The sequence below is a fragment of the Meriones unguiculatus genome, chromosome 1 (genome assembly GCF_030254825.1).
Source record: "Meriones unguiculatus strain TT.TT164.6M chromosome 1, Bangor_MerUng_6.1, whole genome shotgun sequence".
Lineage (NCBI taxonomy): Eukaryota > Metazoa > Chordata > Mammalia > Rodentia > Muridae > Meriones > Meriones unguiculatus.
The window spans coordinates 81,328,270-81,341,795 of record NC_083349.1 but is presented as its reverse complement, the minus strand read 5'-3'; the positions used below and the strand labels follow the sequence as shown (position 1 = coordinate 81,341,795).

At 41.2% G+C, this 13,526-nt stretch overlaps 1 protein-coding gene across 4 annotated transcripts in view; it reads left to right on the top strand.

Annotated features, from left to right (window-relative positions):
* Nucleotides 1-13,526, top strand: part of Vps13b (vacuolar protein sorting 13 homolog B) — a 641,091-nt gene that overhangs the window by 606,053 nt on the left and 21,512 nt on the right. For all 4 annotated transcript variants that reach the window (XM_060392854.1, XM_060392863.1, XM_060392849.1 and 1 more), the window contains 3 exons: nt 1,109-1,236; nt 1,394-1,593; nt 11,098-11,216. In XM_060392854.1, coding sequence (XP_060248837.1) covers nt 1,109-1,236; nt 1,394-1,593; nt 11,098-11,216 — 447 coding nt within the window. The remainder of the gene's footprint in view (nt 1-1,108; nt 1,237-1,393; nt 1,594-11,097; nt 11,217-13,526) is intronic.

Below are 13,526 nucleotides of genomic sequence, written 5' to 3'. Positions count from 1 at the left end.
GTAGGACACTGGGAGATTTTCTTCATGGTAGCACGCTGTCAGTACCTGTGCAGCCTCTTACAAGGAAAGCATCCCAACTTTGCTCTGGTAGTGTTATGCCCAAGTCTTGCAGACCCCCAAAGACCACAAAGGAGCCAATTCTGATACAAACCCCGTAGGGTCTTTTTATTATAAGCTCGAGCTAGACCCATACCCTCACCTATGCAGCGGTTGAATGTGGAGTGCCAATCTTCAGGGAGAGGAGGGTTTTTATTTAGGTTTACAGCAAGGTAAATTGGGCGATTCCAGCTAGGCAGTTTTATGATTGATTGACATTTAGCAAATATCAGGTATTCAGAGGAAATTGTTTGCCTGGAAGGCCAAGCCAAACCGCAATTGTTTCACTCATCCTATTGTAAAGAACACCTGGACAAATTTCAGGTCTTCACTGATTAGCCATTGCTAGGGGTGATGGTTAAATATTACTGGGTTTTCTCTAGGCTATTCCTTGAGTAGGGGACTCCATTGTCTTCTTTCTGGAATTGGTGACCTAGGCCCTAGTTCCTGAGAGTGGTGGCTTTTGGGTAGGGTGGTCAGGCCTGGTTCTTTCAGTAGCAGGAGTGAAGTGTGGTCTCTTTGTGCAAGTTCACTGCACATGTGGTCAGTTGCCTACCTGTAGAATGAAAAATAGAGCAGACACACAAATCCTAGAAATTTCTGAAAAAGAAAAAAAGTTAAACATGGGTCAGTGCTTTCTTTACCAAACTCTTTGGAGAGGAAGAAAGTATAACACTTGAAGAGCTTAAAGCCTACAGCACTGAGGAAAAGGGCCACTAGCAAGGTTACCACAAGGCCAGCAAGTTGGTGATAGTGGAGGCTTTTATTTAAAGTCATTTTTCATGTTTTTGAGTATTTGAGAGTAAGTGCATATTACTACTACTCTGAAATTAGTAAGCCTATGTTCATGTACATCAGCTATTAAGTGAGGAATAGGCTACTTTTTTGAAAAACGTAACCTCTGAATTAGAAAAGAGGCACTGCAGAGTTTGTAATACTGCACATTCAAGTAAACATGAACCACAGAGAGCCTGTGTGCCCCTGAAACCATGCTGTTGCTGGTCTGTTCCAGGGCAATAACACTGACGTATCAAGAACACTTTGGAGTCACCTATTTAACCCTCTCAGAAGACCCAAGTCCTCGTGTCATTTTCCACAACAGATGTCCAGTAACAATGCTCATAAAGGAGAACATCAGAGGTATGCCGCACAGCCCTGAAGGGAAACCACAGGAGACGCAGATTCATGGGGCGGGGGTGCTTTAGAAGATACCTGTGGGCCTATGAAGAGTACCTTACTCTTTGACTTTGTCCTTAAAACCAAGATCTGCATGCGCCTTTTTTTTAAAACTTTTCAGATATTCCAAAGTTTGAGGTTTATTGCAAAAAAATTCCTTCTGAGAGTTCAATTCATCATGAGCTATATCACCAGATTATCGGTTACCCAGATTGCAAGACCAAAGACTTGCTTCCCAGCCTCCTTCTGAAAGTGGAACTGATGGAAGAGATGACAACAGAGTGGAGTGATGCCGTCGACATCAATAGTCAAGGAACACAGGTCAGTGGTTGTTTATTCTAGACACAGCCTGTTTGCTGGCTTCCTTCCTTCCTTCCTTCCTTCCTTTCTTCCTTCCCTCCTTCCTTCTTTCTTTTTCTCTTTTCCTTCCTTCCTTCCTTTCATGTGTATTATTTATGTATATGTGTGTGAGCATGCATGTACCCTGGTATACATGTAAAGGTCAAAAGACAACCTATGAGAATCATTTTTCTCCTTCCTCCATATGGGTCATGGATATTGAACTCAGATTTCTAAATACTCAATTTTTTTAGACTGACAAGATGGCTCAATATGTAAAAGTGCTTGCTGCTGAGCCAGACAACTGTAGTGTAATTAATTCCTAGGACACACTTGGGAGAAAGAGAAAACCACCTCCCACAGGAATCTCTGACCTCCACACATATGCCCTGGCATATGTAGATACACACACACACACACAGAGAGAGAGAGAGAGAATAAAAAATGAAGATATTTATAAACACCAGAAATGCGAGAGAAGCACTTGGTAAAATGAATCCATCTCAGATCTAAAATGTCAAAGTAAAATAAAATTATAGACTTCTTTACATAGAAGATTTAGCTGTCCAGATTTTAGGATGGTCATAGTATTAACTCTTGATTAACTCCTTCTTTGGAAAGCATGCCAATTTTTAAATATGTATATTTATGCTAGTAATCTATAAAAACTCCATATGTTTTTAGGTTTCAGCACTTACCCTAAGTGTTTCTGGTATTATTTCTTATTGAAAATGACACTTGAACCTAGCACTTCTTTTCTGATATTCTTAAATTTAAATACATTTACAGTGTTGTAAAATTGCCATCATTGTGTTCACCAGTTTTTTTCACTATGAGAAAATCAGTTTAAACGGAAAAGATTTACTTTGGCTTATGGTTTCAGAGCTGTTTGCTTTGGCTAGCTCTGTTATTCTTCGGCCAATGACAAGGGAGAATCAGGTTGCCAGAATATGGAGAGGAAAGCCTCTCACCTAGGAGTGCAAACAAGCAATGAGGAGAAAACAGAGAGACCAGAACAAAATGCATCTCTCTATGGAATGCCTCCAGTTATCTTCATTCAGCTAAAACTCAATTCCTAATAATTTACTCATTCAGCTATGAACTAAGAATAGCTGCCTGCATTGATGAAGTTAGCACCCTTGAGATCCACTCACTTCAATAGCATTATTAGCTGGAGACCAAGCCTTCACCACATGAGCCTTTGCAGCCCTTTTATATCCAAGCCATAGCAGTGATACCTAATTTCAAAGCTCTTCATCATTCCAAACAGGAACTGTAATCTTCCTCCCCCCTACCCTGCTGGCCTCTATTCTACGTTCCATCTCTATGACTTTGTCTGCTCTAAGAATCTCAGATAAGGAGAATTATGAAGTCTTTGTGCTTAGTGCCTGGTTGATTTTGCTGAGAATGTTGTCTTAAAGGTTTATTTATGTTATAGCATTTATCGGAACTTCATTGCTTTTTATAGCTGAATAAATCTGTGCTTATACTTTCTTAAAGATCTTTCACATCACTTGTTATTCACAAAAGATTGAAAATATGACATGTTGTAATGTCTATAAATATTTGTTAAAAGGATAAAGTATTTATGATAATTGTCATTTATCAGCCACTCTGTGCGTAAGACACTTCTTTAAGCTTTAAATCAGCCAAGCTAGTAACGCTTGTTCGAGAAATGGGAGCCCTCCAGGAGTAACATGACCTGAGTCCCATGCATTTAAGCCTGTGTCCAGCTCAGCCCACTCCAGCATGAGCAGCCTGTACTGCTCCTCACGTGGACACCCTTGACTTTTCTTTCCTTGTCCTCAGGGACTTTCTCCTCCCGGGAGTTATGAGAGATACTTGACAGTCTCCTGCCTCCTTCTCTAGGCCTTCTACATGCTTGTATTTGTAATTTTAATTTCTCTTCTCTTTTCTAAACATTAAGCAGCCAGAATCCCCTGTGTGATATTTATTCAACTTGAATGAAAAATATAAAATAGTTATATAGTATAAACACAAATCATTGCAGTGTCGTTTTTGTTACAAAGAACTTTGAGAAACCACTGTACTCACCAGTTTGTCTAATACCAAATTGCATTTAGATGTTCTTAGTAGAATTTTTGTCCATTTTTTTACATTTTTATGCAAGTATACTGTATACTTAGATTGTATGTGAAAAACAACATACAGCACTTGTCTTCCTCAGTCTAGTTTATTTAATTTAATATGATCTCCAGTTCCATCCATTCTTTGCAAGTGACATAATTTATTTCAATAATTATTTATGAATAATAGTCTATATGGGGATATCTATCTGGAGAGAGAGAGAGAGAGATAGTTATATGTAATGTGGGGGGTTGGTTTTTTCCAAGGTTTATTTATTTATTATTTTGTACCATATTTTGCCTGCATGTGTGTGTGCAGGCCAGAAGAAGGCATCAGATATCATTATAGGTGGTTGTGAGCCACCATGTGGTTGCTGGAAATTGAACTTAGGAACTTTGGAAGAGCAGCCAATGAATGCTCTTACCATTTCTCTAGCCCCATATAATGTTTTCTTTACCCATTAACTTATTGATACCCACCTAATTTGTATGTAAATGATTTCCTATCACATTTCTGGTGGTTAGACATATCCCATACTCAGCTATAGAAGAGTGTCAACACACAAAGATCTTTTTTTTTTCACACCAAGATCTTAATAAAGGTCAGCTGAATAAGTTAATGACCAAATGAATAAATTAAATAAGAAGCAATAATGAACAAAAGATTGTGTATAGGAGGCCATGAGACTCTCATGCGTGACCTGCAAGCACAGAACACCAAAAGAGACAAGGAGTAAAGAGCCAAATGGTGACAAGAAACCCTCAGAATGAGACTGCTGACAAAGTAAGACAATGAGAAGTTACAAGAGGGGAGTAAGCAGAAGCCCTGAGGACAGAGGCAGATGAGAATTGCTCTGTCAAGGGGTGTGGCCATAAAATTGAAGTCAGCATAGAAGAAACAAGATACAGGAGAGGAGCAAGTGAGAAGATGGTAAATGGCACAGTGCCCAGAGAGACAAGCTGAAGCACAGCCTCAGAGCAGCTCCACTCAGCAGAGGGCCACCTCTACTTCTCCAGCAGGGGGAAAGAAGGGGCAGGAGTGGGCGCTGGAGTGGCTGGATCCATAGAAGAGGAGGCTGGAAAATTCAATGAATGGATTCTTACTAGACTAGAGTTTATGAAGTAGATAATTAATAATCTGTTACGAGAGAGAAGCAGGAGAGGTCTGAGAAAGTAGTAGCTGTGAAAACAGATGAAGGGTCAGGAACAGAAAAAAAAAAGAATGTTTGAGCAGCCTGGAAAGCTCTTTCACTCTGGTCACCTGATTTGTAGTGGCCCAGTCTCCCCAGGGGTGAGCTTTAACATCAGCAGCCCTCATTTGAACTGAAAGCCTGCTGCATCTGTGAATCCTAAGATGCCTGCAGTCTCAGTACTTTACAAAATAAATTCCGTAAGTTCTAAGTGTCCTGGACCCACTCATCAGCATGGAGATTTTGAAATCTTACTTATGTATGACTGGGGAGTCCTTTACAATAGGCATGCTGCCTGCCAGACTGTCTCCTGGGAGTTCCCGTTCACTTTAAATCTCCTCAGCCCTGTGATTGGGGACACTTCAAAGCTCAGAAGAGATGCTCTTCCCGCATCTTTTCACCCACAGAGGGAGGCCCAGCAGAGGCTCCTGTCCCCATTCATCTTTTAGGAGCTGTGCGCCATATGTCCTGCGGACTGTGTGGTGCACTTCCTCCTCTGAAAGAAGAAGTCTTTCAGACTTGGCACATACTCTTTCACTAATGCCCAGGCATGTAAGCCGCTGGGGAGAGAATCCCTGATGGGAAAGCAGCCACTGGCTCATCCTCCAGAAGCACTCCTCAGCCCTAGGTCATAAGCAGAATGAAATCACTCAAAAATTTCTGTTATAGGACCAGGCTTTTTTGTCAGCCCTAGGTTACATCTCCAGGCTATTTTGTACATGGAACAGTCTTGTGTTCTGTAATTTTGAAACAGCGTATATGAGACAGTATGTTCAATTAATTTTATAACCTAATAAACAAGGATTCTTTGAGCCCAGAGAATCTCAGTAAACAGTGAAAGCATAAGGAATAAGTTTGTGTGGATAATTCTAGTCATTATTTTGGAACCCTGTCGTAGCATATGGGATTTCCGTTTCTGTTAGTCAGAACCTTCTTTTTGGTCTTCATCTAGCCAACAAATACTGGGTTTATGATATGTACCAGTCACTAAGCTTGGTGCTACTGAGCAAAGATATAACAGCCCATGCTGTCAAGTTTACAAGTGAAAGAGCTGCCATTTGTAAGAACAAGCAGCCATATTAGTGCAAACTCTCATAGGCTGTGAAGAAAGGAAATGAGTGTCCTCAAAGAAAGCTCGGGCAGGAAGTGGCCTCTGGGTGAGAACCTGCTGTCAGTGCCTCCAAGGCATGAATTAGGCAAGAGGGTGGAAGTTTTGTTTGTTTGTTTGTTTGTTTTGTTTGTCATTTTTTGTTTTTTGTTTTTTTGTTGTTGGGACATATTAAATAATGACAATCAGGCACACAACAGATTTTTATGTGAAAGAGGTTTATTAGATGGAGATGAAGAAAGAGAGAGAAGGGAGAGCAGGACATGGTGGGAGGAAAGAGAGGGGTGCCCCAACAGAGAAAGGAAAGAGGGCCACGAGGGCAAGAGAGGGACAACGTGGCAAGTCAGTCCCTTTAAGGAGCAAGGTAACCACGCTTTCCAGGTGTGGCTACCTGGCCAGAGACACATAACGACATCATAGGTTGTTAGGCAATCCAGAAGCAGGTAACAGTTTTGTTTTTGTTTTTCAACACAGGGTTTCTCTTTGTAGCCCTGGCTGTCCTGGACTCACTTTTTAGACAAGGCTGGCCTCCAACTCACAGAGATCCACCTGCCTCTGCTTCCCTAAGTGCTGGGATACAGGCGTGCGCCACCATGCCCAGCTTTGGAGAATTTTCTATCAAAAAGAACATGTTTGAAGATTCAGAGCTCAGATTGGAGCATAAACTCTTTAGGCCACTAAATGCCAAGGTGCCAGGTGAAAGAAAAGGATAAGAGAGAGGGTTCTGCAGCATTTAGAACTAAATAAGACCATGTGTGATCTGGCACAGATTGTGCTGTCATCTTTGGATCGTGAGATTCACTAGGTTGTTTATGCAAAGTAATTTCTTTTGGTTGCTGTTTGTGGATGTGCACGCATATGGGCATGAATGAGTATGGATACATGTGTGGAGCTGAGAGTCCTTACGTTCTACTTTGATTGAGGTAGAATCCCTTCAGAGATTGTCCTGTCTCCCTCCACCTTCCATCTTGATATAGGAACACTGAGACTGTCAATACACACTGCCACATCCAGCCTCACATGCATTCTTGGGATTGAAACACAAATCCTCATGTTTAATTTACAGATACTTTACCCACGAAGCCATTTCCCACCTCCTATGCATAGTAATACCTGAGCATGGCAAAGTGAAAAAATTGAGAGGGTCTCTTGCTGAACCTGAGGCTCACTAGTCTAGCCATCGTGGGAGCACCAAGGATGCTCTTTTGTCTACCTCAACCGCAGTGGAATTATAAGAGCATGACACTACTACCATGTCCCCAAATAAGGCACAAGTCTTAACTCAAGGACTTGAGGAAATAAATAAATGCAGTTGAGTACAGTAAATCAAAGGTGGCTCCTTTGATCACCAAAGGCCCTCAGTTGGTCAGGCCAGTAGCTTCTGAGTTTATTTGCTGATGAGAGGCTGCAGGCTTACAGAGTAGAATCAGCCAGCTAACAACTGGGTCTGCTTATAAATCCCTCACTTTTGTTTTTCCTACACCAAGTCGGGGTCCCTGACCAGCCTCTGGTGAGATGCCTTGGCTACAGAAGTTATCACCTGCAAGTTCATCAAAGCTTAAGTCAGACGAGCTTTCTTTTCTTCCCCTTTTCCCCTTCTGTGACATCTCTGTGTCATAGCTGTGGCTTTTCCAGTGAGATGGTAAGAAACATTGTTCTTACTCAGACAGCTGGAAGCTGTCCTCTTTATCCTTTTTTACCCTCAAGGACAGAGTTCTTCAACCAGTGGGCCGTGACCCCTTTGGGGACAAATAACCTCTTTACAGGGGCTTCCTAAGACCATCAGAAAACACAGATCTTTACTTAACAGTTTGTAACAGTAGCAAAATTAGCTATGAAGTAAAAACAAAAATAATGTGATGGTTGGAGGTCACCACAACATGAGGAACTGTATACAGGACTGCAGTATTAGGAATGTTTAGAATCACTGGTCCAGGGCATCACACAGAATTTACTTCCCTTTCCTACAATTATGATGCAAGTTTTTGATGCCAGCCTAAAACATCTTCTCTAAGTGTTTCCTTCCCCAGACACATCACCAGTTATCCTTGTCTGAATACACCAGTGTTTTATGTTCCCCTTTTAAAATATGGCAGATGGAATTACAATATTTCAAATGTAATCTAACCAGCTATTCCTCCCTGTGTTAAAACTGTAACTTGACTTTTGTTTTTTGGTTTTGTCTTGTTTTGTTTTTTGAAGACAGGGTTTCTATGTGTAGCCTTGGCTGTCCTCGACTTGCTCTGTAGACCAGGCTGGCCTCAAACTCACAGAGATCCACCTGCCTCTGCCTCCCTGAGTGCTGGGATTACAGGCTGACTTAACCTTTTATTAAGATGCTTTATAAAGAACTTCTCAGTACAGCTGGGTATGCTGGTGCATGCTAGAATACCAGCACTTGGGAGATGGAAGGGGGAGGGGTCAGACATTCCAGCTTCTCCTGTATGCCAGGCCTGAGGCCAACATAGGCTACGTGTGAGAACCTGTCTCAGAGAGAGGGGCGGGGGAGCCTGGTCATATAAATCTGCAATATCAGCCGGGGGCAGATCGGGGTTAAGTTAACAAGTTTGGGGGCCTCTTGGTTTCTATAAAAGCACCTAAGAAACTTAAAGAAAAATTTTAAATAAGCACTTCACACATGGCTATATAAGTGACAAGGTTTAAAGCTATTCTTCACAATATAAAGATAGATTTTTTTTTTAATGAAAATGAGTCATAGCTTAAATCAGCTGAAAAATGAAATTCCTAGTTCTATATCTTCAAGTCACTGTAGCTATAACAATTTTCTGCACAAGATAAGTTTTAATAGATTTTCCCCGAAGGAAGGAAAGTATTTTGAAATTTTGCTTGTGTGTGTGTGTTTGACAGCTGTAATGGTTAGTTTTAATTGTCGATTTGAGAAAAATTTACAATCACCTGGGAGGCAAACCTCTAGCCATATCTGTTGGGCAAAATTCAAAGTACAGACGTTTTGGTCAGAAGTACCTTGAAAGTTTAGGTTAATTTTCTTACTATCACAAGTCCCTTGGGCACTTAACACAGACTGTCAGCCAGCCTTGTCTTTATTCCCTTAGGCTATTTAAACATCTTCATTTCGTGATACCCAGAGATTACTCTGAGGATAAGCTGAACACTAAATAGTTCCCTGTTCTGGTCATTTCATTTCTTCCATCAGGCATGACAGCTATGGTTTTATAGCTCTCTGCTAAAAACCTGGATCACAGGCAAGACTGATACAGAGAGCTTTAAATGGTCACTCCAAGTTAGTAATCCTAGACCTGTCAGTCTAGTAGAAAACTCACACAAAGAATGACTTTAAACAGGAGAAAAACTTATACAAAGGACTCCTTAAATTTTCTTCTAAATGATATTATTTCTTTAATGTGTGTATGTACACATGGGAGCCAGGTCCAATGAGAGAAGGCAGCTTGTAGTGATAGATTCTCTCCTTCCATCTGTGGAGCCCAGCCCAAATTTAGTTCATTGGCCTTGAGAGCAAGCACCTGTACCTGCTGAGCCTCTGGCCAGCCATGCAGTGGCTTTTATAACTGGGAATATTTCTCTAATAATTCATTTAGTTTTACATTTGTAAAATGAGACATTTTAATTTTTATGATAATCATCTTAATTCTTATGGTGGAAAAGTTAGAGAAAATTCAAGAAACAGTTCTTTGAAATATTTTTGGAAAACAAACAGGGAGACTTGTCTGTATAGAATACAAGCATAGCAAATTGGCTTTTTCCTGTTCTCAAGAAGTTTAGAATCCAGTGATTGAGTCTGATCTGTAAATAGGTAACAAATGGTAAATTTTGTGATCAAGTAGAAATATGTTTAACTGCTTTTAGAATGTAGAACTGAGGAGGGAAATAGGAAAATAATAACCCCATAGAATAAGGCATCCTTTAAACAGATTTTGAAAAAGGTATTTGGGGGTTGGGGGTGTTCTAGGCACAATGAGGCCAAGAGGCAAGGTGAACGCAGGTGAGGGCCAAGTCTCTGAGGGCAGAGGCCCTCAGCACAGCTGGACACAGTGGGAAAAGGCAGGGTGACATCTATGTGCCCTGGAAGCTTATGATATCGGTTTCTAAAGGAGACATTGTAAAAGAAAGAGACCCAGGGACCTTGACATTGCTTCTAAGTGTGAGTCCATGACTTCTTTCCCATGACTCTGTGTAAACAGTCTCTGGTGCCTTTGCGAGATCACCATTACAATACATTCACTGCTTGTCAGGCAAACACCTAGCTTTGTTTCCTCATCTAGGGATTGTCAGTCTTTGTTCTGTTATTTACTGTCTTAACCAGAATAAAGGGTCCAGATCTAGGTGATATTGCAGATCATGAGACTCAGCACTCAAGCATAAGGAGGTTCCTGCCTCTTCCCTCTTCACTCCTTAGCTGTGAATATGATGTTCCTGGAGTTGTTTTTCACATAGCTCTGCTCTGTTTTCACGTATTTGTCCATTTAGCCAACATTGGTATTTAATGTTGAAAGGACATCTGTTCTGCTGGCCTGGCACCTGGCTCCTGAGATAGTAGAGGCTCTTTATTCATTAGCTTTTACTCCACTTTCTCATGGTTGGAAACTTAATTTTCCAACTAAGCAAATTTAACATACCTGAAATCTTTGGTTCTGTGAGGGATATTGGGGTTTTTGTTGTTGGATTTGGAGATTGTTTATTTTTTTTGTGTTCAGCCTGTGGGGTTGTCCTGTAATAGTAAGTCAACACACAGTGCCTGAAAAGGTTTTGCACATTGCATTTAAGTTCCTGAGTTATAAGGTTTTTCCCACAGCAGTTCATATGCACATACAAAGCTGGCCCTATGGCTGGCCCCCAGCCCACATGGGGCTAGTGCCAATTCCAAAAAGTAGAGAGTGAAGACACTCACGCCCCATCATCCATCATTTTATTTTTTCTGTGAACCTTACAGCCTGGATATTGAAAAATCTGGATTTGATTTTTTTTCAAGTCAACCAAATAGCCTGTACACGTGGTTGGAAAGTGTTTGCAGTTTGGAGTCAAAACTTGAGACACTTGAAGTCAGCCATTTCAACAATGTGCTTATTTCCTTCTAATCAGATTTGAAACACTCTTTTGGCAGGTTGTGTTCCTCACCGGCTTTGGCTATGTGTACGTGGACATCACCCATCAGTGTGGCACAATCTTTATCACTCTGGCCCCAGAAGGAAAAGCAGGGCCCATTTTAACCAACAACAGCAGGTGGGTTTGTTTTTCTAGCAGCAGTACAGTGAGCTTTCATTTATAATGTTGTAAACCTATTATTTACCATTCTTGTCACATTATAAAATTATAAACCTACTATTTATCATTCTTGTTGTCTCCACACACATACTAAAGTTTTGGTTAATTATCATATAATCCATAAGTAAAGATCTAGTTGTTAAAAATATGCCTCCAGCATATATAGAGAATGATAATAATATAACATCTTTCTTGAGTCTCCCAATTCTATGATAAGTTCAGCCAACTGCTTTTCAAGCTAAGACACATTCCTCTGAATAATGTGCCATTATTACTAGTGTAAAATGCAAGTTAGTATCTCTCAATACACAACTTTGTAAATAACTAGGATTTTCTTTTAGACTGATAGTAAATATAAACACAGCTCTGAAAGCCTTTGATACAAATCCTATCCTCAGATTCCAAAACATGAATTAAGGAGGCTGGGGAGGTGGCTCAGCAGGTAAAGTGCTAACTGTAAAGAATGAGGACCTGAACTCAGCATCCCCATGAGAGCCAAATACAGCACCCTTGGGTCTGTAAATACAGTGTGGATGACTGGAAACAGGCAGATCCCAAGGGCTTGCTGTCTAGCCAGTCTAGCCCAAATGGCAAGTGACATGTCCAACGAGAGACCTGTCTCAAAAGTAAGGTGTAGAGGGAATGGTAAGATGGCTCCCAGGAAGAAGTTTATGCCACCAAGTCTGATGATCTGAGTTCCATCCCCCCAGCTCACATGATAGAGATAACCAGTTCCTACAAGTTGTCCTCTAACCTGCACACATGAACCAGGGCATGAGCATTCACCTCCCAAAGTAAATAAAAAATAAAATAGAAACCATATAAATAATTAATATCCTTAACTTAAAATAATTATATAGTAGAAATAAGGTAAAGATAGCCCTCTTCCCAAAACAAACAAACAAAAAATGGCAGTAAAGGACATGAACAGAAAATTATTGGTGGAGTAAAATAATAACATAGTGTCTGCTCACACTTGTTTTGCTTACACTTTCCTGACTCATACTGAATGATTACTGGATGTTAGGTCTGCTCTAGCGATAGGGAAACAGAGGATTCTATTATCGCAGGCACAGAATTGGAGAAGCTGGAGCAAAGAAACTCCATGAGTACAGTAGATCAGCACTCTAGAGGGATTAAAAACAGCCAGTTAGAGAGGTGTGAGTTGGCAGGGCCTTGGAACAGGAAGAATAGAGTTGTGAAGAAGATAGTTTGAGGGAAACCTTTTCAAGAGACTCGTAATTACATGAGGACTTGAAAGTAGCAAGGCAGGCAGTTAAGAGGAAGTTCTTCCCAGACCCAGGACACAGCCAGTGCCAAGGCCTGAAGCAGAGTGCCTGGCACAGAAGACAGCAGGGCTGAAAAGGCAGAGGTGTGTGCTTTCGTGCCTCCTGAGCACTGTGGGAGTTTGGGTATAGCTGAGTGAAGTGAGGCACTCGTGAGCATCTTAGGCGGGGAAGTTATGTGAGACTTCAGTGTTTAGGTTGTTGGCTAATGTGATGATGTGACTTCTAGAGAAATGAGTGTGGAAGCAATCAGGAAACTCTGTTACTATGTGTATTCACACTAGAGGCCCTGGTATCCGTGAGAGTGGTTAAAGAGAGAGAGATCAGATTCAGATTCAGATTCAGATTCTGGGCATACTTTTGCAGAAGAAAACGATCTGCTAAATGTGAGCACACTAGTGTAAGTAATCTGGGTGTGGTGTGGTGGGGTAGTCACGAGGGTAGTTTAAGATGAGACACCAGCCAGGTGGGAGATCTGAGATAATACAAGGAAAGGTGCAGATGGTGCAGAGCTGGAAGTCAGCTTTTGGTCTAGCACTAGTGACCTTGATAAGGGGCAGTTTTGTTGGACAGGGGAGCGTAAGCCAAGTTGCAGCAAGCTGCAGAGAGAAAGGAAAGAATCAGAGACATTTATGTGGAAATGGTTTTTTGTTTTGTTTTTAACTAAAGAGGATCAGAGAAACGGAAAGTAGGTGGAGAGGAAGTGACATTATAATAGGGTTTGGTTCACTCAGAAGTAGAATAACTGCATCATCCTGTACTAACAGTATTGCAGAGGGAGGTAGCATGGGACACATGGCACTCTAAAGAGCAAGTGTGTGGGGAGGAGCTGAAGTGCCCCAGAGAGGGCATGGACCTGGCCAGGGACTCTTTGACTGGAGAAGTTGGAGCAGGAAGAGCAGAACACACTTGGGTGCAGTAGAAATAGGCGGTACATGCTGAGTTCTCTTTCTTCTGCTCAGTTTATCTTTTTTAATATAAG